General features: G+C 48.6%; 1 protein-coding gene across 4 annotated transcripts in view; it reads left to right on the top strand.

The window, feature by feature from the left end:
• The window catches only part of LOC138304315 (transmembrane protease serine 9-like), a 1,357,906-nt gene that overhangs the window by 1,089,214 nt on the left and 249,320 nt on the right, over positions 1 to 19,372 (top strand). For all 4 annotated transcript variants that reach the window (XM_069244270.1, XM_069244271.1, XM_069244272.1 and 1 more), the window contains one exon: positions 11,604 to 11,766. In XM_069244270.1, the coding sequence (XP_069100371.1) occupies positions 11,604 to 11,766 (163 nt within the window). The remainder of the gene's footprint in view (positions 1 to 11,603; positions 11,767 to 19,372) is intronic.

The following is a 19,372-nucleotide window of genomic DNA, read 5'->3' as shown; positions in this document are numbered from 1 at the left end:
GGGCTAAAATGGACCATTTCTTAATTGGCACCAAAGAAAACTGGGGTATGGACCAGACATTGTCAGTTTCAAAGGTAAGAGCTGCCACATTATCATCTAAGAGTTCGTACTGGCAGCTAAAATCCCCAACCACAATCTTCAGCACACCCCCAGGTGCATTTGACACATGAGTATTCAGTACTTCTATTACAGTAGCTTCTTTACCAACTCCCCCGGCCCTTAAATACACATTATAAAGATATATCTTGTCAGGCCCAGAACACAAGCAAACACACAAAATATCTGGAGAGGAAACCAAAAGCTCACTGACTTTATATCAGAGACTTGTGTGGACCCAGGTGGTGAGCCCCCCCTGAGCTGCGACCCCTGTTACATTAAACCACCTCCTTACTAAAGCTAACAAACCCAAGGCTTTGCTATGGTTGGACAGCCCAGCTTTCCAGAAATAGACATATTGCATAAGGATCTATGAACCTAGTCTATTCAGGAATACTAAGTTTGCCAACCAGACCCGCAATATTCCATGAAAATAAGCTTCCAGTGGCCTGCGGGCCAGTCAATTGATGCTGGTCCTGTTTTTGAGGGCCCCCTCTAGTCTCATTACTATAGATAGGGGTTAGCCCACCATTAACCAAGCGCATGCGGCCTACAGTAGGAGGACTTTAGTTAAATCTAATCTCATCAGAGCAACTCACAGGCTCTATTGGACCACCAGTCCCAGTTGGGAAGCCTGTAACCAAAGGCCTTTGCTTATTACCTTTTGAATGAGAAGCCTCAGCACCAAAAGGCCTAGCACCAAAAGTGACTTGGTCTTTAATAAGGGATGCCCATTGCCCACCACTGCAGGCTATGTCGCTTCTGGCAAACCACCCACAGCAAATGCCCCCATTTTGGTTAAGGTCAAACTAGGCTCCCCACAGGGGTTAGGTGCCCCTCTATCCTCGCTATTCCGCCCCTCCAAACTCTGCAGGGAGGGCCCCCCCACAGACAAGTCAATCCACCCCAACCAGAATGTCATAGCGAACAATAAGTGGAAAGACAAATTCATCCCTTCTAGGGGGCCTCATTGTCATAGGTCCTTGACATAAAGGCCCTCATTACAACTGTGGCGGTCGGTGTTAAAGCCTCGGTAATACCGCCAACAGTAAAAAAATATGGGATCACGACCACAGTGGAAACCACCAACACAGCCAGCCACTTCAACACTCCGACCACCACGGCAGTAGCAACAAACACTGCGGCGGTCACCGCCAACAGACAGGCCAAGGACAATGTACCACCTACCACATCACAACCTGCCAATCCGCCAGCTTTTCCGGGGCGGTACCAACGCCATCAAAAGCACGGCGGAAACAGGAATTGGAAGGGAAACCACTCACCCCTCAACACTCAACGAAGAACCAGGACATCATGGAGCCCGAGCTGCAGGTCCTGCCGATGCTGGTCTATCTTCTCATACACGAGGAATATCAAAGGCGGCGGCAACGACCAGGGTGAGTACTGCACCTAGCACACAGGGGACGGGGTGGAGGAAAAAGAGAGTGACACACACACGCAACACCCCCAACCCCACCCTCACCCACAACACCATACACACAAACACATGCAACAAGAATACATTTACACCCCGTTACCCCCGGAAGAACGCAAGGACAAAGGGAATTGAGTTAAATCAGTGATATTTCTGAAGTAGCCAGATATACGTAACAAATCTAAAAACAGTATATACAAATATTTACAATATGTACAGAAGGCCGTACACTGTCCTTTGCAAATGTCCGTGGCCCACTTGGCCAAAGATCATGGGTCAAGGCTATACTTGACTCCTGCCTCAATACGGATAGAACACTGCAGGGGCATCAGGTCGAAAACACAAAGGCACCACAGGGGGACAGGGAAGGGGGGGCACCTCAGCCGGAAGATGGAAGAACGCCACTGCTCCTCAAGGGGGCTCCATGCCCACTGCTAGGTCCTGGGGAGTGCAAAGCCACAGTCTCTCAAGTGGGTGGTTTGCCCACTGCTTGGTCCTGGGGAGTGCAAAGCCACAATCTCTCAAGTGGATGGAATGCCCACTGCTTGGTCCTGGGGAGTGCAAAGCCACAGTCTCTCAAGTGGGTGTTTTGCCCACTGCTTGGTCCTGGGGAGTGCAAAGCTACAGTCTCTCACGTGGGTGTTTTACCCACTGCTTGGTCCTGGGGAGTGCAAAGCCACAGTCTCTCAAGTGGGTGGGTTGCCCACTGCTTGGTCCTGGGGAGTGCAAAGCCACAGTCTCTCAAGTGGGTGGGTTGCCCACTGCTTGGTCCTGGGTGAGTGCAAAGCCTCAGTCTCTCAAGTGGGTGGCTTCTTCCACTGGTTCTGGAGGGGGCTTTGTGCCCAGTCTGCTTCATCCTGCCAAGGATAAGGTGAGTGGATGCAGTTCTCCACTGGTTCTGGAGGGGGCATTGTGCCCAGTCTGCTTCATCCTGCCAAGGATAGGGTGAGTGGATGCAGTTCTCCACTGGTTCTGGAGGGGGCTTTGTGCCCAGTCTGCTTCATCCTGCCAAGGATAGGGTGAGTGGATGCAATTCTCCACTGGTTCTGGAGAGGACTTTGTGCCCAGTGATGCAGCACTTGGGGTGTTGCAGTTCACATTCCCTCAGCTGGGTGTCTGAGGCACGAGATTTTCAGGGAACAGGTAGCATGATACTCCATGGAGGCAGGGCCAGACTCCATCCTGTGGCAACTAAGGCTGCAAACTGGTGGTAGTGCTGGTGCTGGTGGGGGTGCTTCCAGTGGTGGTTGGAGGCTCCAGGCTGTTTCCTGCAGCCTCGGACAGACGCACACTGGGGCTGCTGCTGCTGGTAGTTGTCCTACTGTCAGCAGTGCAGGTGGCAGTGCATGTGGGGGTGCTTGCTGTGGGGATGCTGGCGGTGCTGTCCGTGGTGCAGGTGCAGCGAGTGGTGGAGGGAGGCACCAGCCCGTCTCCTGCAGCCTCGGATGGCTGCCCACTGGGGATGCTGTGGCTAACAGTAGTGGTGGCAGAGGCGAGGCAGGTGGGGGTGCAGGTGCGGTGCTTGTGGCGGTGCTTGTGGCGGTGCTGGCTGCTGTACAGGTGGCGGGCTGTCGGTTCTGATGGTGGACACCAGGCCCTCTCCTGGAGCCTCCGAGGCCTGATGTGCCTTGCCTTCGCTTTTCTGCCCCTTCCTCACCTTGGCAGATGCTGCTGGGACTTTGGCTCTGGCAGCTGGAGTTTTGGAGTAGGTCTTGCTGGGTGGGTCATGCTCCTTGGTCTTGCTGCATGCTGGCCCCTTCTTCCCCTTGGCAGGTGGTGGAATTGTTTGGTCCTTTGCAGGGGTTGGTGGCACACTGGCTGTCCTGACGGGTGCCCCCTTTGATCCTCTGGGAGTTGCAGGTACCACAGCAGACGCCTACTTGGTGGCTGAGGTGCTGGCCTGGGATCTGGACACCCTGGCCTGAGGTTAAGGACGGGGGGAGGGGTAGGGAACAGGTCAATGTTTGCCATGGAAAGTTTTTTAGACACACTGGGACAGGAAGATGGAGAGGGTTTGGGAGTGGAGAAAGAGGGAGTGGTTGTAGGAGGTGTATGTTTGCTGAGTTTGGGTGAAGGTGCATGGGCTGGATGCTGTTGTGAGGTGGATGGCTGTTGGGTGGGTGGGTGGGTGCTTGCATTTGTGTACTTTGGGAGGAGGGGTCACAGACACACTGGGAGAGGACACAGGGGATGTATGCATGGTTGTGGGGGTGGGGACTGCTCGTGAGGGGTGTGTTGTGATGGGCGTGCTGGTGATGGAGGTAGTGGATGAAGATATAGTGCATACAGGTGTGAGTGTAGATGCTAATCGGAGGAAGGTGGACGAGGAGGAGGAGGGGGACACTGTGGAGGTAGTGGATGTTGATGTGTTTGCATGGGTATGGTGCTTGTGTGAGTGCCTGTGAGATGAAGTGTGGTGTTTATGTTTGCCTGAGCCACTTTTGTGTGGTGATTTGGGTGAATGCTGGTCTGAGGGTGTGCTTGGGATAGGCTTGGGTTGAGGGGATTGGGTCTGGGTAGAGGAAGTTGGAGCGGGAGGCTAGACACAGGGACAAGGGCTGCCATCAGTGCTGAGGCCAGAGCCTGAAATGCTCTCAGTTGGGCCGCCACTCCAGAGTGAATGCCCTCCAGGTATGCATTTTTTTGTTGCAAATGCCTCTCAACACCCTGGATGGCATTCAGTATGGTTGACTGCCCAACAGAGAGGGATCTCAGGAGGTCAATAGCCTCCTCACTGAGGGCAGCAGGGCTGGATGGGGCAGAGCCTGAGGTGCCTGGGGCAAATGGGATGCCCACCCTCCTGGGTGAGCGGGCATGGGAAACACGCTGAGGGGCTGCTGGGAGGGCGGTGCTGATAGGGGGCTTCTATCGGAGGAAGAGTCGCTATTGTGGTCTCCACTCCTGTCCCCGTGGTGGTGCTCCCCTCGCCCTCCGTCCCACTGGTGCCCTCACCCTCGTGGATTCGGCCTCCAGGCTCATGTGGGATGCTGCTCCCTCTGTCGCCGGTGCCTCCGCTCCTCAGCCAGAGGATGCTAATGCACACAAGTACAGGGTGAAAAAACAAAAAAGGGGGGAAAGAGACAGAGGATACACTTGTTCAATGCCAGCAACACCACTACCTTTGGCGGACACAACACACAGGGAGTAGCCCTATGCACTAGGCCATGCCCAACCATTTCTTAAGACAGTCACCAGCCCATGGGGTATAATGCCTACTGCCAGCATCTGCACACCAGAAACCCACAGGACCCTGCCCAGCAGTAGATGACCACTTACACTATTGGGGTAGGAGTGCGCCAGAGTCTGCCAAACAAGGGACCTACCCTGAGATGATCGCCAAGGCCTAGGGGCACCCACAGCCCACATCCCCCACCCAGGTAACCCTTAACGCATGCAAAGTCATGATTCAGAATCTGTACTCACTCCCTTGTGGCTGCTATGATGCCTTCAAGCGCCCATCCAACTCCGGATAGGCCAGCGCCAGGATGCGGAACATCAGGGGGGTCATGGTGCGACGGGCACCCTTTCCTTGTTGGGAGGCCAGCCCCAGCTGGGCCTCCGCCATCTTCTTTGACTAGTGTCGCAGGTCCTCCCATCTCTTGCGGCAGTGGGTGCTCTGCCTGTGAAAGACCCCCAGGGAAGGCACCTCCTTGGCGATGGCACACCAAATACCCTTTTTTTGGTGGGCGCTGACCTGCATGGAAAAGACAGCAGAAAAGGTAATTATTCACCCGTCTGGACCGTCAGACTCATTGGCCACCAGTTCCCACCCATCCCCTGACGCACATACAATGACAACTTTACATGCTGCACTCAGGCCAGGACGCCTCAGCACCCCCCAACATGTGGCTTACATCCACAGCACTCCATACACTCATGGCCCACACATCATGCTCACAGTGTACTCACCTGTTTGTCTGGAGGACTGTAGAGTAAAGTGTACTGGGGTAGGACACCATCCACCAATTTCTACAACTCCTTCGCAGTGAAGGCAGGGGCCCTTTCCCCAGACACATAAGCCATTGTCGCTTCCAGACACAGGTCACAGCAGCACTTGCAGTGTAGGTCCTCTCTGGTTGAAGGTCAAGTAGCAAGTGAGTGAATAGACAGATAATGGCGGTCACATCCGCGGTGGTGCGTACCGTCACCGCTGGCGTACATCGCCATTGGCTCCTGGAACCCATAGGGCCCAATGATAACCAATGCGAAGTTGCGCTGCGGTCGTCGACTGCCTACCGCGACGACGCACACGCCAGCGCAATTACCTCATTTCCACTTGTCCCTCCTCACAGGTCAGGGAGCCGCCATTTCAGGGGGCCACAGGGCATGGCACCTAACTGTGTCACAGCATACATTGGCACGGCAAATGATTCTAGGATTCACATTTCTTTTCTGTAAAGTTTTAAAAAAACAGCATTAGTGAAATAGATGTGGGATTGTGACCTTCTGCTGACCGTTCTCTTCCATAGGCTCCAACAGCTGAGGCTGCATATGAGATGGTGGCATCCTCCGGTGTACAGACCACTGGTGGACCTTGCAACAATGGAGGACAGACACACTATCATTACCTACAGACTTCATTGTGCCGCAATCCAGGAACTGTGTGCCCAATTGAAGCCAGACCTGATGTCAGCTATCCGGCAGCCCACTGGTATCCCCCCTCTAGTTCAAGTCCTATCAGTGCTCCATTTCCTGGCAAGTGGTTCCTTCCAAACAACAGTGGCCATGGCATCAGGAATATCTCAGCCAATGTTCTCTAACGTGTTGACCAACGTGTTGTCAGCCCTGCTGAAATATATGCGCAGCTAAATTGTGTTTCCCCAGGTGGAGGATTTGGCCACAGTGAAAGCTGACTTTTATGCCCTGGGACATATTCCCAACATCATAGGTGCCACTGATGGTACACATGTGGTATTTGTCCCCCCCTGGAGAAATGAGCAAGTTTTCAGGAATAGAAAAAGCTAGCACTCTCTGAATGTGCAAATGGTGTGTTTGGCGGACCAGTACATCTCCCATGTGAATGCCAAATACCCAGGCTCTGTGCATGACCCCTTTATCTTGAAGAATAGCAGCATCCCATATGTGATGGGCCAACTCCAGAGGCACCGGGTGTGGCCAATAGGTAAGCCCAAGGTCCCCACACAGTATGAGTAGGTGTCTGGGTATGGGGTTGTCCCTAAGGGTTAGTGTGTGTCTAACAGGTGTTCTTCGATATTTGCAGGTGACTCTGGTTACTCCAACCTCTCATGGCTACTGACCCCAGTGAGGAAGGAAAAGGGCAGAGAAACGTTACAATAAGGCACATGGCCGTACAAGGAGGATTATAGAATGGACCTTCGACCTCCTGAGGGCCAGATTCCGGTGCCTCCATCTGGCTCCCTGTACTACTCACCCAAGAAGGTGTGCCAGATCATCGTTGCCTGTTGCATGTTGCACAACCTGGCCTTGATACCCCAGGTGCCTTTTCTTCAGGAAGATGAGCCTGGAGATGGTCTTGTGGCAGCGGTGGAGCCTGTTGCAAGTGAGGAAGAGGAGGCAGAGGAATAAGATGTTGACAACAGGAGCAACATTATTCTGCAATACTTCCAGTGACACACAGGTAAGACATTGTACGTTCATATTACATTTCATTTAACTGTTGGACATTGTACAAGACTGCCTCTTACCCTATGTTTCTGGCCACTGACTTTACCCTTTGCCATGTCTATTTTCAGATCCCTGGGCCCCACTCTCGTTCCTGCTATGTGTACTGCTGCCCACTACAGGTCATACCAATGTATATATAACTGGACATATGGATTGAAATGTTTACAGCTTGTTAACCTAATTGATGTTGCAATCAATTGACAGACTCCGTACTTGTTTTTGATCCGAGGGTGTTTATTTCAGTGCTCATAAGTAGAGGGGGATGTGCAAAAGGCAGGGGTGATGGTGGAGGAATGTCCAGTAAGAGTCCACTCTATTGGTATCACAGGTGCATTGTCCAATGGGGAATAGGATGCAGAGTAATGGCAGTTCAAGGTGGACAGGGTGACAGAGTGGGACAGAAGAGTGACAATCAGGAGAGTCTTATTTCCTGGCTGGGGCTTGTAGAGAGCCTCGTGGAGAGTGAGTTCCCTAGATGTGTCCTCCCCCTGTCACACAGCAGTCCTCTCAGCTTCCCTGTTGTCCTGTGCCTCTGTCCCCTGAACCGTGCACCCACTGCCACTGACTCCAGGTCCCTGATCGTCCTGTGCTTGTGGGGTTGCCTGGGTTCCCTGTAGTGGTGGACACATTGCTGATTGACGTGTCCTGGGGATAGAGGGATGGGCCGGCTGGGTGGGTGATATGGTGGTGTTTCCTGAGGGGGGAGGCTCTGTGGTGGTTTGGGACTGTGGCAGGGGAACCAACTGTCCAGAGGTCCCTGATGGGTCAGGTTGGTCATCGTGATCCAGGCATGCAGAGCTGCTGCCTCACTGTGGGCCTCTTCAGGGGGTAGACTGGTTGTAGCTGGCACCTCCTCCCTGGTGACATTGAGTAGGGGTCCTGTGGGGATGCAAATGCAGGGTTAATGTATCTGCGTGTGCCATCTTGTGCATAGGTGTGTTTCCCTGTATGGTTGTGATTTCCCTGTCAGCTTGGCCTTGTGTCCGTGGTCGTTTTGTGGGCTAGGTGATTCTCTCTAGTGGCTGGGTGTCCATGCAGGTCTGTGATGGGTGTCCATGCATAGGTGTTACATGCAGGGCTTGGTATTGGGATGCGTGAGTTGTGGTGGTGGGGCATATGTGAGGTTTTGGAGTGATGGGTGTGAGGGTAGGGGTAGGAGTTTATGAGGGTATGTAGGTTGGGGGTTAAGTAGTAAAAATGTGACTTACCAGGGTCCAGTCCTCCTGCTACTCCTGCGAGGCCCTCAGGATGCATGATTGCCAAGACTTGCTCCTCCCATGTTGATAGTTGTGGTGGAGGAGGTGGGGGTCCACCGCCAGTCCTCTGTACGGCTACCTGGTGTTTTGCAACCACGGAACGCACCTTCCCCCGTAGGTCGTGCCACTTCTTCCTGATGTCATCCCTTGTTCTGGGGTGCTGTCCCACGGCATTGACCCTGTCCACGACTCTCAGCCATAGCTCAATCTTCCTTGCAATGGACATCTGCTGCACCTGTGATCCGAATAGCTGTGGCTCTACCCCGATGATTTCCTCCACCATGACCCTTAACTCATCCTCTGAAAACCTGGGGTGTCTTTGGGGTGCCATGGATGTGGTGTGAGTGGTAGGTGTGAGGATGTGTGGGGTGAGGTGTGGAGTGATGTGTTGTGGTGTGTGGTGCGTGGATGGTGTATGGGTGGTGGTGTTCTGTGCCTCTGATTGAGTGTATGCTCCTGCCTTGTGTCTCACTCTGCTTGCTATCTTTTTTTTCGCTGTGAGGGGTTGTGGGTAATCTGGGTGTGTGTTTTATAGTGTTGTGGGTGTGGTGTGTGTATATGTGTCAGGTGTGTGTAGTTTGAATTGTCCAATGTAGTGTGGTTTTGTAAGTGTGTGTGTATTTTGAATGCGGCGGTGTGTACCGCCAATGGTTTACAGTGTTTGAAAGACCGCCGCAGTGATTCGTGGGTCATAATACTGTGGGCGTGTTCCTGTTGGTGTAACGGTGTGGGTTTTGGTACCACCAATTTATCACTGACCTTTGGTGTGGCGGACTTGTGTTGGTGTCTGTATAGTGGCAGATTTCTCAGTGTGGGTCATAATACCCGTAGCGGACTACTGCTGCGGTCACAGTATGTTGGCGGCCGTCAGCACGGCGGTAGGCGACTTTTACCGCCATGGTTGTAATGAGCGCCTAAATCTTGAATGCAATTGGTCCTGTTAGTTGAGCTCAGTGGTAGAGGCCCATTATTCACTCCTCTTCTGGGTTCGCAAAAATACCCCAGCAGCAGTAAAATCACAGTAGATTCATTTGTAAGTCGTCCTACGGGGGGGGGAAGAGCAGCCTCTGTACAATCTGAGGGGATTGGAAATTAATAATAACACAATCACCGCTTATGTTCTTACAGTCAGAACCCACCAAATCCACCGGGCATCTAAGGAGAATTTCATTTGCCATATAAGGAGAAAAATCCTTATGGGTAGCAAGCCAATTAATACATTTATGGCACAATTCACTTTGGACTTCCTTCTGCTCATCCTGCAGCTCTGGAACCCCTGCTAAAATTGTCACATATGGCATGAGGCTGGCGATAAATTAATCACAGGTTGCCTCTTCATAGAGGTTCATGATTGCCCCACTCCAAATTCCTCCTAGCCCCAACCACCTTAGCTGGAACTATGAACTTATCACAATCTGGCTCCCTGGGGGATGGAACTTGGCCACCATTACCAGCACCCCATGAAGGTAATTTCTTGGTTAAAATAGGTGCAGTATCAAAAGTTGTATACCATGTGGGAGCATCTTTTTTAGGCAGGATAGCGGAAGAGTCACCTACAGGATTTCGACCCCCATTTGTGTATTTGTTACAATACTTACTGTTTACCATTGAGATTAGGGTGTTGCAGCAAGTGTCCCAGCCCTTCCAGACTCACTTTTTAGACTGTGATGGAGGCCGGGACAGGTGAATCTCTGTGATACCTATGACTCTTAAACATTCTCCACTGTTGGCAATGATGAAGGGGTACACTGCTTCTACCTTTCCCAGGAGCATGGGTTGTGTATAAGCCAGCCCTGCCCTTAACCTTTGACAATAGCAGAGGTGTCTTTTTTTGTCCTCTGCTTTGCACGGAACCAAGGTATTTAGGGGCAGATTTATGGAAAGTGGTGCTGCACTGAGTGCAGTGCCACTTTCCCTGCGCCCCTATGCACCCCCTACGGCACACCATAGTGCAGGGTAGGGGGCAATAGCATATTTTGTACCACACTATTGATGTACTCTGCAGGAGTAGCGCCAAAATATTGGCACTACTCCTGCAGAGTACAAAGAGCCTCATTCTAAAGAATGGAAGGCCCCTTTTAACGCCTGCTCATGAGCAGGCGTTAAAAGTGCCGTAAAAATAGCTTAAGGAAATTTAATAGATTTCCTTACACCATTTTTCCCGCTCCCCTAACGGGGGAACGCCACCTTTGCACTAATTATGCCTGGCGCAGGCATAATGTAGTGCAAGGGCTTACAGAGTGGCGCAGTGCATGCATTGCGCCACCCTGTAAATAAAGCGCAGGGATTTCGGCCACGTTAGGCCACATTAACGTCAAGAAAAATTACGTTAATGTGGCGCAAGGTGGCGCTAGGGCACTATAAATATGCCCCGAATGCCCTTTTCCCTGGAAGTGTCCTGCTTTGCCCTGGAACCTGTAGAATAGCAGGGGGTATTTAGTGTTGTTGCCCAAGGACATAGTATTTATTTCTTGCCACCCTTCCAGAACAAGGGTGGGTTTGTTTATTTGTCCCCGTATCATGCACAAAGGCAGGTATTTGGGTTTTCTCCGGCCTTTGATAAGCAGGGTTATTTAGCTGTGTCAATCATGATCAGTGGTGAGGGGGTGTTTGCACATTTCTTGCCAAGGGTGGTGTGGAATTTAGAATAATCAGTGGCAGCAGTGATCTTTGCTGTACCACCTCAACACACACACACTCCGAGCAAGAAAGGGAGATATTTATTTCCCCACATTGCTAAATAGTAGAGGGTAGTTTGTTGGCCCCACCTTCATCATGAGCATTCTAGTTTTGGATTGGCACTGCCTTGCCCTAGGGTGGGGCAGATCTTTGTACTGGGCAATTTTTGTGACATTTATTTACCACTACCTTTTAGAAAGGAGGGTTGTTTGTCTGCCCCCTCTTCCAGTTCCATGGTCAGGTAAGAAAGAGCTTTGATAGTCTGCATCAACCAGTCAGCATCATGCATCAGTGCATAGGTGTAACATGTGTTGGTCCTACTAAAGGAGCCCGTAAGGACATCTAATAGTGTATGGTGAGTTTGACCATCTTTCCAGGTAATTTGTTTTGACCTTTTTGGCACAAGTTGTACCAGTGCTTTATAGAAAGATACAATTTGCATCAATGTCCTATCCAAATGTATATTAACAGCTTTACATTCTCTTTTCTAGTCTGTGGACATCCTACAATTTCAAATCGAATTGTCGGAGGAGAAGATGCCCAGCAAGGGTCATGGCCCTGGCAGATCAGTTTAGAGAAAAATGGTTATCATATCTGTGGAGGGTCCCTCATAACCGATCGGTGGGTGGTCTCTGCAGCTCATTGCTTTTCTAGGTAAGTCTTATCACTCTGGTAATGTAATCATTCATGAGGTCACTCAATCATGTTTATTTGGATTCGGTGGTGCAGAATTCCAGTAGGCAAATTCAGTCCATCTGATCTTTAATGCCCCAGTGATTATACACACATTTGTCCTGGGTATTGGACCACCAGACCTGCTTTTACTGGCCAGAAAGAAACTACTGGTAAAATTGCTTTTTCTAGTTTCTAGTTTCCCTGCTCCGTGCGGCCTCCTTTTCCGGCAAGGAGGTTACACCACACCATGGCTTCCACTAACCCTGCCCTGCAGAGAAGACCCTACTCCCATTTACAAACTGCTCGGAGCAGGTAGTAAATGTGAGTGTTAAACCCCATGGAATTGGGAACACAGTGCAGTTTTAGGTAATGTGAAACTGGGTCCACATAGGTATTGCCGATTCCATGGAGTTACATTCGTAATTGCACAATACAGGCAGGGTGATACCCTACATTATTGGTAATTATGGTGCGAGGTCGACATGCCACCAGTATCATGCAACTCGTAATGAGGGCCTCATATATTGGCATCAGAAGTTAAATTGAAGTTTCTTCATCATCAAATTTTCACTGAAATTCATTAGTTAGAACATCAGAGGAGTTGATGGAGTTTGTGTTGTAAAGTCTTCAATTTCACAGATCTGGCCCAAGGAACATTGGACACAATGCTTGGTTTCACAGCTTCTCTTACAAATATCTCATAACACTAGCAATCAAAAAGTGTAAAGGCAGTCACTGTTTAAAACGTACCATATTGGGCTGTGGAGCATAGGTAATCTTTACAATTTTGCAATGAGGCTATTGATAGTCACAGTTGTTAGGTTTTTTTTTTTTATAAATCTTTTTATTGAACTCAAATACAGTTGATACGCTGACCCTCCACCCACCTGTGGAATCACACCTAGAGAATCACACCCCATTCCTGTAGGCTTCCCACCCTCCCCAAATTTTCTACCACTTTCTCGGGCAGCCCCTACTCTGGTGAATTACTCTCTCCGCACCCCAGCACCAGTCCAGATCAGTGTGCCATTTTTGTATGCTGGGCGGAGATTCGGCTCCCCAGGTTCATGCTTTATTACGCTTAGCCACCACTGCCACTATGGCCAACCAGATGCCCTGATATTTCGGCAGGGAATCTTCCCCCTCTATGTTGAGTAGGAACAGCTGTGGAATCCAATGGAACCTCCTTCCAAAGTGTCCGGGCCATCGCTCTGGCAATTCCCTGCCAATAAGCCTGTATCAGGGCATGCCAACAGAATGTGGTAGAAGGTGCCTTCCTGCCCACAGCCTCTCAAGCACTGCGGGGTCTGCGCCTTGCCCATCTTACATAGCACACCGCTGGAGTAGTAAGCCCTGTGTATAATCTGCAGCTGGATCAGCCTTAATCGGGCCTTAACCGCCACCACCCTGGGGCTCTGTCTTGCCCCCACCCAGTCTTCATTATTCAGTGTTTCCAGGTCTGCCTTCCGTTTGGCACGCTGTGGTAGCATTGGGTCTGGGAAGTTGTACAGTAATTTCTTATATGTCAGAGATATGGCTTTTTCTTCCAGTGGTTCCGTCAGTAGACGGTCCTCAAGAGGGGCTGATACTGGCAATTGTTCATCGCCCGAGACATGGTGACCCAGTGCGTGCCGGAGCTGCAAGTATCTATGGGCCAGATATATCAAACATTTTTGCAATCACAAACGGGCCAACGGGCCATTTGCAATTGCAAAAATGCATTTTGGTATGTAACAAGTCCAATTTGCAATTTGGTAACTTGTTACCGAATCGCAAATTGGATTTGCGACTACATACCGATTCGGTATTAGGAAGGGGCGTGTCAAGGGTGTCCCTTCCTAATACCGAATCGCAGAGGTATGTATGATTGTTTTGTGACGGTGAATGCGGTCACAAAACAATCGCAGTTACCACCAATTTCAAATTGGTGGTAACCCATTCGGAAAAAGGAAGGAGTCCGCAAGGGACCCCTTCCTCTTTGTGAATGCATGCGAAAATGATTTTTAATAGCAGGCAGTGGTCCTATGGACCACTGCCTACTCTTAACAAATGAAAAGAAAACTTTTCATTTTTAAACACGTCCTGATTTCCTTTAATGAAAATGGGCTGCTTTATTGAAATGTGATTTATCACAGATATCCCTGTGATTGTAGCTATTTGCAATGGCTCGCAAATTTTGACCTACCTCATGAATATTAATGAGGTTGGTCCATTTGCAAGACCTTGGGAATCGCAGTATGAAACTCCTGGAGTTTCATACATTCCAATAGCAATTACTTAATTGCGATTCGCTACAAATCGCAATTAGGTAATCGCTATTGTGAAGAATGATCCATCTGGCCCTATATCTCTCAGTTTCCGCCAGAGCATACGCCTGCTGAAGGACTGCGAATGTCACCAGCCCTCGGCCCCTCCACCCATCTCCCAGGTGTTGAACTCCTAGCAGAGACCATTTGTGAAACCCGCCCAGGGTCCCAAAGCCACCCAATAAATCACTACACCACAGTGGAGTTCAGCTCGTCAACATGAATCCATACGCCAGATACCCGCTGGCGTCGCACCACGCTGTCACCACTGTTGCGGTGTGCACCTGCAGCAGTCGCAGGCTCGCAAGATCATAGAGAGCAGACTCAACAGTTGTTAGGTCTTACCTGTGGACAATGCATGCACTGCCTGCTAGGAGGCTTATAGTTTACAATAAAGGATTTGAACAGCCCATTGCTTACCATTTGTTGGCATCATTGTTGCTCTTCTTTGCTGCCTCCTAATTTGGCCAGTGCATGCTGGCCTTCACTTCCTGTTTCTACTGTGGAGCACAGATCAAGCACTGATTGAGTCATCTTGATTAGTGTCTGCCTGCTTCTTGCACTAAGTTTGTGGTACCATTTCTTCTTCCACTATCACCCCCTTGTCTGTGGTGCTTCTTCTCACTACCACCTACCCCTTCTCCCTGTTTTATAATTCAGTTTACAGAATTTAACTACCATTCTTAAAATGCCCCCGTAAACTCACCCATCTTGTCTAGACACCTGCTTGCTGCTGTGCACTTGCTCTACCTTATCCTGAAATCAATATGGTGCTTCATTATTCAGACGTCTCTGCTGTTTGCTTTACAGCTGCAGGGTGCAACTCAAATGTCTGGCAAATTGCATTTTACTGCTATAATTTAATCTGTGTGCAAACATCCTACTTCTTAGATGATGTGCACTAACATCTGTAAACAAACGCAAGCTTCTTGCATTTAATTTCTAACAATACACACATTTTTTTGCCTTTTTTTCATCAGAACCACATGTTTTACTGCAATGTAATAAAAAAAAATGTACTGTAAACAATTCAACGGTTCTGCCTTCCTAATGCTTTGCAAAAATCTTAATACAAAGATTCAAGTAGCTCTGGTGAAATGTGATAGCAGTACTACAATTTAGGTTGGAGAAAGAGAGAGCGCGACAGAAATTTGTGTGCACTTCACACAATTCCCCTCTACACCACACAGTGCCACACAATTCCACTCCACTTCACACCACACAATGACACACATTTCCACTCCACGCCACACAATGTCACATAATTCCAGTCCCCTCCACATCACACAATGGCACACAGTTCCATTCTATGCCACACAATTCTATTTCAGTCCAAACACAACCACATAATTCCACTCTACTCCATTTCATACCACGCCACAAAATGCCACACAATTCTATTCCACTCCTCACTGCACAATTCCACTCCAGTCCACACAATTCCACTCCACACCATGCCACAAGATTCCACTCCCCCACACTATGTCACTCCATTGCACTCAACTCCAGTCCACGCCACACAATTTCCATTCAACTTCACACAGTGACATGCAATTCCACTCCACTCATACAACTGAACTCCACAGCACACTATGCCACACAATGCCACACACAATTTCACTCCATGACACACAATGCCACTCCACATCACACAGTGCCACGCCACACAAATTCATTCCAGTCCACTCAATTCCATTCCACTCCAGTTCACGTTTCCTCTCCACCTATTCCAATCAGTTTCTATTCTACTCCACGCCGCACAGTGCCACTGCATTACACACTATGCCATTCCACTCAACACCGTGCTACTCCACTTCACTCCACCCAATGCCACTCCACTCCACACAGTGTTACTCCACTCTACACAATGCCACACCAATATGCACAGTGCCACTCCACTCCACACAGTGGTGCTCCACTCCATGCCACACAATGCCACTCCACTGCACACAATGCTACTATACTCCATTCCACACCACACAATGCTGTCCACTCCTCACAGTGCCTCTCCACTCTTCTCGAAACAATGCCACACAATTCTACTCCACTCTACTCAATGCCACTCAGCCTCATACCACTCCGCTCCCCAGAACACCACTCCACTCCACATGATTCCACACAATTCCATTCCATGCCACACAGTGCTACCCAACCGCACTCCACACCATGACACACAATTCCTTTCCACTCCACCCACCTCCATTCCACGAAATTCCACTCCATGTCACATGATGCCTTACAATTCCACTTCACACCACACAATTTCACTCCAATCCACACAGTGCCTCTCCATGCCACACAATGCCACTCCACAGCACACAGTTTCTCTCCACTCCATTCAGTGCATTCCTCTCCTGCCCTCTTGTGTTTTTTTTACTTTTTATTCAGGGCTCAAGACCATATCTTGAGTCCTAGGATAGCTGCTACTACTTCCTGGGTGAGGTGGTGACTCAGTCAGATGTCACTTTGAGATCTGTTGGAATTCGCAGAGCCTCTGCATCCCTATATATGAAAATGTGTTATTTCACTAATTCTTAAAAAATCTGCTGAATGGATTTACACCAAAACACAAAAAGCACTCTTTCTGGAACTAGATGTAGCTTTCTGCCAAATTTAGTGTAAATCCGTTTTGTAGTTTAGTAGTTTAGGCTCAAGCTGTGTCTAAGCTTCCTATGGGAAAATGAATTGGGAAACATATTTAGGAACCCTTCCTTCTGTTTTTTCTCAACCCCCGCTTGACGGATCACCCTGAAACGTTCCAAACACAATCTAGGGAAAATACAAAACTTTTTGGGAAAATTTCATAGAGATTCGTAAAACGGTGCCAAAATTATTAGCAACACAAAAAATGCATTTCCTTTGGAAACACAATCCTAACTACAATATAACTAACTAGTTGCGATTGCCACTGGGTAATATATATATTACAGAGCGGCAGTAGCCAAAAATACCAGACAGCGGTATTTTTTTATTTTAGTCCGTTAATAATTTTGCACCACTTTGACAAATGCCCATGAAACTTTACAGACCTGCTGCCTTTGTTTTATTCTTGGAGTCCTGAAAGCTTTGCAGCATTTTGTTAAGGGGTGCAACGAATAAAGGGGGGTCCCAAAGCAGGTGTAAAATCCAATGCATTTTATATAGACTTTTGCACTACGCTTAGCGTGAAACTGTCAGCCAGATTTTGATGAAATTTGGAAGGGTTATATATTATTGTGCACAGCTGATTCTTTGGGGTACTGCACCTAAGTACGGTAAATATTTCATAAGTTTTGAAGTGTTTTTATTTTAGTTCTATCTCTGACCGCTGTAGAACCGCAGTACTCCTGAGAAATATAGACAAGTCAATAGCTGATTGGCTAATGACTGCCTTTACAAAAGTGAAAGGCAGCCATCTTGTTGTCAGCTCGAGTTTCCCTGTATTCTGTGTTCCACCATTCAATGTAGGTACGTATTAGGGGACACATGTACGTAACTTGTACGTTTACACATGTACGTAACATGTATGTAAACTCCTGCATTGTGACTCGCAAATTGCGAGTCGCAATCCAGGATGCAGGATGGTGTCCCTGACACCATCTGCGAGCCGCAAGGGGGTCGCAAAGGCCCACCTCATTAATATTAATGAGGTGGGTTGCAATTTGCGACCCCCTTGCGACTCGCAGCACTCACAGGGATGGTGGCCTGCTGGAGACAGCAGACCACCATGTCTGTGACTGCTTTTAAATAAAGCAGTTTTCTTTTTTGTAATGCAGCCTGTTTTCCTTAAAGGAAAACGAGATGCATTACAAAATGAAAAAAAATGAAACTTTTTTGTTTAATTTTTTCAGAGCAGGCAGTGGTCCATAGGACCACTGCCTGCTCTGAAAAAATGTTTTCAAGGCCATTCACAAAGGGGAAGGGGTCCCATGGGGACCCTTTCCCTTTTGCAAATGGGTTACCACCAGTGTGACACTGTTGGTAACTGCGATTGCTTTGCAACCGCGTTCGCGGTCACAAAGCAATCCTGCATCGTGCTGCAACTCTCAAATAGGAAGGGGAGCACCCCTTCCTATTTGCGACTCGCAGTCCCGTTTTGTAAGTCGGTAACCAGGTTACCGACTCGCAAAATGGGAATGGGCATCGCGATGTGGGTTTTGCGCGTCGCAAACAGCGATTTTCGCTGTTCGCGACGCGTAAAAACCCTTTCCACATCTGGCCCTTGGTGTTTGCGATTTCCTAATAGAGAAGTTTTGCAATTCTCTATCAGGAAATCGCAAACAGCTATGTACAACAGTGTATTTAACACTGTTTGTGATTCCCAAATCGATTGCAAGGGACCTGCCTCATTAATATTCATAAGGCAGGTTGCAATTTGCAAGCCATTTAGGAATGGACACAGTCACAGAGATGGTGGCCCTCTGGGGTCAGAAGACCACCATTTCTGTGATTGCTTTTTCAATAAAGCAGTTTTTTTTTTAAAGCAGCTGGTTTTCCCTGAAGGAAAACAGGATGCACTACAAAAAAAAAAAGTTTCTGTGGGACGAATGGCTGCTCTGAAAAAATGTTGGCACCCCCATTCACCGAGGGGAAGGGGTCCCCTGGTGACCCCTTCCTTTTTGCGAATAGTTACCACCAACTTGAAGTTGGTGGTAATCTGTGAATGTTTTGCAACTGCATTCTGGGGTTCAAAATATTCACACATACCATTGAGACTCGCTATAAGGAAGGGCCGCCCCTTCCTAATAGTGATTTGTAAACCCATTTTGTGATTCAGTAATTGATTACCGAATCATAAAATTGGGTTTGGTACATCCAGAAAAGCTTTTTTCTGGTCGCAAACTGCCTGATTTGCAGAATCGGGCTGTTTGCGACCGGAAAAAAGCTTAGTACATCTGGTCCTAGGTTTGTTTTTTTCCCATACCTATTACCAATTTAGTAAAGTGATAATAGCTAGGGAAAAATATTTATAAGTTTATTTGTATTTTTTTTTTTTAATCAGGAATAGCTAGGGAGTACTGCGGTACCACAAGTTTAAAAAAATACTTTAAAAAATATATTAACCTACACAGTTAGACAATACGGACCAGATTACCACCTTGGCGGTAAAAAATTACAGATATCCCATTTGCCGTTTTACAAGTTCCATACAATGTGATAGAACTTGTAATACGGCGGGCAGGATATCTGTCACAATATTTGTAATTTTAAAAATGTTAACCTTGAAAACATTTTTTGGGGTACCGCAGTGCTCCCGCACTACCCTGTAGTTTAAAACATTTTTTAGGGAAAGTCATAAC

The sequence above is a fragment of the Pleurodeles waltl genome, chromosome 7 (assembly GCF_031143425.1).
Source record: "Pleurodeles waltl isolate 20211129_DDA chromosome 7, aPleWal1.hap1.20221129, whole genome shotgun sequence".
NCBI classification, from domain to species: domain Eukaryota; kingdom Metazoa; phylum Chordata; class Amphibia; order Caudata; family Salamandridae; genus Pleurodeles; species Pleurodeles waltl.
This window is presented reverse-complemented; position numbering and strand designations above follow the sequence as displayed.